The sequence below is a fragment of the Megalobrama amblycephala genome, linkage group LG14 (assembly GCF_018812025.1).
Source record: "Megalobrama amblycephala isolate DHTTF-2021 linkage group LG14, ASM1881202v1, whole genome shotgun sequence".
Taxonomy (NCBI): Eukaryota; Metazoa; Chordata; class Actinopteri; order Cypriniformes; family Xenocyprididae; genus Megalobrama; species Megalobrama amblycephala.
Window position 1 is genome coordinate 41037460 of NC_063057.1, and position 5330 is coordinate 41042789.

The 5330-nt window shown below is 41.2% G+C and overlaps 1 protein-coding gene across 1 annotated transcript; it reads left to right on the forward strand.

Annotated features, from left to right (window-relative positions):
• Positions 1 to 4904, forward strand: LOC125245246 (tripartite motif-containing protein 16-like). Its single transcript, XM_048155787.1, has 6 exons — positions 1 to 642; positions 2237 to 2332; positions 2682 to 2915; positions 3282 to 3441; positions 3596 to 3643; positions 3910 to 4904. The coding sequence occupies exons 1-6, from the start codon at positions 70 to 72 to the stop codon at positions 4428 to 4430; spliced, it is 1632 nt and encodes a 543-aa protein (XP_048011744.1). The 5' UTR covers positions 1 to 69; the 3' UTR covers positions 4431 to 4904.
• Positions 4905 to 5330: the final 426 nt, after the last annotated feature.

Sequence of the window (5330 nt, forward strand, 5' to 3'; positions counted from 1 at the left end):
TTCAGAGAAACTGAAACTGAAGTGTAGCTGAGTTGTTGTGTGTTTGTGTCTCTGTGTTCATGCTGTAAAATGGCAGAAGCCAGATTTTCTCAGGATGAGTTCATGTGTTCAGTGTGTCTGGATCTCCTGAAGGATCCAGTGACCATCCACTGTGGACACAGTTACTGTAAGATCTGCATTACAGGCTGCTGGGATCAGGAGGATGAGAAGAGAGTCTACAGCTGCCCTCAGTGCAGACAGACCTTCAGTCCAAGACCTGCTTTGGGTAAAAACACCATTCTGGCTGAAATGGTGGAGAAACTGAAGAAGACTAAAATTCCTGCTGACTGTTACGCTGGAGCTGGAGATGTGCAGTGTGACGTCTGTACTGGAAGAAAACACAAAGCCGTCAAGTCCTGTCTGGTGTGTCTGAACTCTTACTGTCAGAATCACCTTGAACAACATGAGAGTTTGTTTAAAGGAAAGAGACACAATCTGACTGAAGCCACTGGACGACTGCAGGAGATGATCTGCCCGAAACACGACAAGATCCTTGAGATTTTCTGCCGCACTGATCAGAAGTGTATATGTCTGCTGTGTACGATGGATGAACATAAAAACCATGACACTGTATCAGTTGCTGCACAGAGGACAGACAAACAGGTATGAACTTTAAGAGGTCCCATTATGCTCATTTACAGGCTCTTAATTTTTTATGGGGTCTACTAGAATACATTTAGATCATTTAATGTCTGTTTTCACCCTCTGTCTGAACACTGTTTGGTGTTTCAATTTCTTTAAAACCCACCTTCTAAAAATCACTCTGCTCTGATTGGTCAGTTGGTCCCAGTCTGTTGTGATTGGAGGGATGCTGGAAGAATTGTTGCTGGGACAGTGCAATGACTGCTGTATATATACTCTCTTAATGATGATTGACAGGACTGACTGTTTACACTCCTCCCGAACCTACGTTTGAAACCTCATTTATAACATCTGACCTGTATCGAACTGCACGGTTTATAAAGCAGTCGTTATAAAAGTGGGTGTTATCTAAGGCTGCATCCAAAATCGCATACTTCCCTACTGTATAGTAAGACGAAAAACAGTATATGATAAAAAAAGAAATACGATTTCACAATATTCATGAAAGAATATACAAAAAGTATCCAGATGACCTACTTCTTCCAGTGAAATTCTGAAATTTATTTATACGATGGACACTTTTTGTGAATGGCAGTGAAGCGACGCAACTGACGCTGGTAGGTTACATGATAATGACAACATGTCAAATGTACTACGTCTGGTTTATACTACACACATTCTTACTATATAGGACATACTTTTTTAGTATTCATGAAGTAATTACCTGTTTAAAATATATACCTACTCAAGAGAGTATGTGATTTCGGACGCAGCCTAAAAATTCTGAAGTGATAAGAAAAATCAAATATAGTGGCATGATTAGTGTCACAGATGGTGTTGGGTTTTGTTTAATGTTTATAGTTTCATGTCTCTTATTTTGTAATGTTCTTTGCTATGTTTATGGTTTGCAATGTGCTCACTTGCCATGTGTCCCCCTTGTTTATGTTCTAGTCATGTCTCATTGTTTTGTTCCTGTTTGCCATGTGTTCCCATGTCATGTGATTCCCTTTTCCTCATGTGATCATGTCGTGCTTCCCTTGTTTCATGTGTTGTGTTGTCATTGGTTCATTGGTTTGATTGTACACAGGTGTTCCTTGTTTGTGATTAGTCCTTGTGTATTTAAGCCATCATGTTTGCCATGTGTGTTTGTCATGTATTGTCCCTGTATCACTGGTTGGTGAGTTCCATGGGCCAAGCCCCAGGCCAAGCCCCAGGCCAAGCCCCAGGCCAAGCCCCAGGCCAAGCCCCAGGCCAAGCCCCAGGCCAAAGCTGTCTGTTGTTCATGTTTGGATTCATTTAAATAAACTACACTTGGGTTCTTAAAGACTTGCCTCCAGTGGATCTCCTTGTTACAATTAGTCATGTGGAAGAACATAAGGATGAGTAAACAATTAAAGAATTTACATTTTTGGGTGAACTATCTGTATAAAACTAGGCATTGCTGAAATAATGCTGTAATATTAATATAATAATAATGCTGTAATATTATAAAACCTGTAACCTTACCATGCAAGATCTTTAACTCCTCAATCTCAGCACTTCACTGATACTGGATTCATATCTGTTTACTTGATGATTTATGTGATGTTTCTCCTGTTATTGGTTTGTCCTTTAGCACCAGCTGAAGGAGACGCAGAGGTTGTTCCAGCAGAGGATCCAGCAGAGAGAGAAAGATCTTCAGCAGCTGAGAGAGGCTGTGGAGTCTCATAAGGTGAGTCTGGAGAAGAAGAGAAGTTTGAGAAGTCTTAGGGTGTACTCAAATTAGGCGCTCTGAAATGTGCCTGAGCGCATTTGACCCCCAAAGCCTGATTCGTTTGACAAGTGTGATCGATCCGTTCCGTGCACGGGCACAGTCCGTTTAGTCGTCCCTGGCCCGCTTGGAAGAGGTGGGCCAGAACACGGTTCGGTTGGTGTCAATAAGTGCAGTGTGAGTGCAGGCCAGCAGGGGAGTGGGGACAATCACGCTCAGGCTCGGTTCAAGGCAACAGTGCCTAGTGTGAATACACCCTCAGTCAGGACTCAGTGAAGCCACTGTGTGATTGTGATGTGTGTCCTAACAGCGCTCTGCACAGACAGCAGTGGAGGACAGTGAGAGGATCTTCACTGAGCTCATCCACTCCATTGAAAGAAGCTGCTCTGAGGTCACTCAGCTGATCAGAGATCAGGAAAAGACTGCAGTGAGTCGAGCTGAAGGACGACTGGAGCGACTGGAGCAGGAGATCAATGATCTGAGGAGGAGAGATGCTGAGCTGGAGCAGCTTTCACACACACAGGATCACATCCATTTCCTGCAGGTAACAGAGATCTAGAAGAACAGGATCATAGTGGACTTGAGCAAGAGACTCGCAGAGAAACATTTCATGAGAGCAGAGTGAGCCGTTGACTGAAGTGTTGATCTGTGTGTTTGGTTATTATATAATCATCATTTAGACTCTCATCTGATCTTCTTCTTTTGAAAGAGACACACTTACCAATGCAGTTCAGCTCTGGAAATCTCTTAGGAAACATTTTTCTGAAAGATATATATTAATGTAAAATCCATGAACTTGATGTTACCGGTTTCATTACTAAAGATCAACAAGAGCTGCTCAAATCTGACAGTAGTACAGGTTATTGTCTGAAGTGTGGAGGTGATGAGCTTTGATTTCTGTTTTCTGTAGAGTTTCCAGTCTCTCTCAGCTCCTCCTGAATCTACAGACGTAAATGATGATCCCTTCAGTTCTCTCTCCTCTTTTGATGTTGTGAGAGAATCTGTCCTTCATCTGAGAGACAAACTGGAGGATTTCTGCAAAGAGGAGCTGAAGAAGATCTCTGACAGAGGTAAAGTCCTGGAGATTCATCTGCTCTCAGAAATGATCCTCCATCATCTCATATCATGTAGAAGATCATATTAGAAATGTCTTAGTAATGGATGCAGGGATAATTTTCTCTTGACATGATAATCACACTTCTTCATGTCTGTTGATTTCCACAGTCACTTTCACCAACATTGTTCACTGGACCAGGATCGACTTCCTACAATGTAAGTCACTAAGAAAACAAGCAGAGAATCTCACTGAGTTCATGTTCTTCCTGTAGAAGGTGAAAGGAAACATGACAGAAGAGTTTTGCTGATCATTTAAAAGATGATTTTCTCAGGATATCTGGTAAACTGTACTGAGACACTGCTGATTTATTGAACATGAAGAGCTACACTAAAAGATCAGACAGATTCATAAACTGCACTTGGGTTCTTAAAGACTTGCCTCCAGTGGAATTCCTGATTCTGATGTGTTTTCTCTCCATCAGATTTGCATCCGATCTCTCTGGATCTGAACACAGTGTATAAATGCCTCTGTCTGTCTGAGGGGAACAAAGTGATTACTGGCACGTTCAACGTCCAACCGTATCCTGATCATCCAGACAGATTTGATGTGTGTCAGGTGTTGTGTAGAGAGAGTGTGTGTGGACGCTGTTACTGGGAGATTGAGTGGAGTGGGAATGGTGTGCGTATATCAGTGTCATATAAGAGCATCAGCAGGAAGGGACAGGGTAATGAGCGTTTGCTTGGACGTAACAATCAGTCCTGGAGTTTAGACTGTTCTCCATCTAAATGCTCATTCTATCACAATAACATAGAGACTGAACTCCCTGTAGAGTCCATCAGCATTAGAATAGGAGTGTATGTGGATCACAGTGCAGGAACTCTGTCCTTCTACAGCATCTCTGGAGACACAATGAGCCTCATCCACACAGTCCAGACCACATTCACTCAACCGCTCTATCCTGGGTTTTATGTTCGTTATGGATCATCAGTGAAACTGTGTTGATGAATCAGAATAGACTGTAGAGAGATTCTACCTATAATGCTTTTAGCTGCATGATAAATCATCATGTCAGAATAAATACGTGTAATGAATCCTCATATAGACGGTAAGATCAGTGTTTGAGTCATGATGAGTGACGGTGTGTATCTGTGCTTTTCTCAAGCTCTATTTGTGTTGATGGAAATCACAGTCATCAAGTTGTTATTGTAATGTCACATAAATCATTTTAATATTACTGTTAAAATTACCTTCCAACTGAAATGATTACACACAGGATTCATTCAGAAGTATCATTCAATAAAAAATTTTTATTTGTTGTAAAATTGATGTCAATTTATTAATAAATGTGACATATATAAACCCATATCTGATCATACTGTACTGTACTACTGTAAACTCTTGATCAGTGAAAATATGAGCACAATTAGTCTAATCTAATCCAGTTTGCTTTAAATAAACCTCCTCCTTGTCACAGTCTGTTTAGTTTCAGTTTATGGACTTTCTGTTTGTTTTCATTGATCACATGTTCTGTTTCCCACCATAATCATTAGTTCATTTGCATCACCTGTGTCCCATTAATCATTCTTGTTATATTTGCTATTTAGTTTCCCTCTGTTCACTCAGTCTTTGTCCGTTCACCATTTGAGTAGGTTGTTTTGTATCTCTGTGCCTGTTACCCTGTGGATTACGTCATTAAACTAGTATTTGGATTTATTCTACTCGTCTAAGCGCCTTCCTGCAACCAGCTGTAACAGATGAACGGACCGCCCAACTTAGATGAACAGGCTAAGTTCATCACTGTGGCCCAGGAAAGTCACGACTTTTTTCATTTTGCCACAAACTTTTGTTTTTTGGCTAAACAGACCTCATTGGAGGATGATACCCTCAAGGACCTGTTCTGGA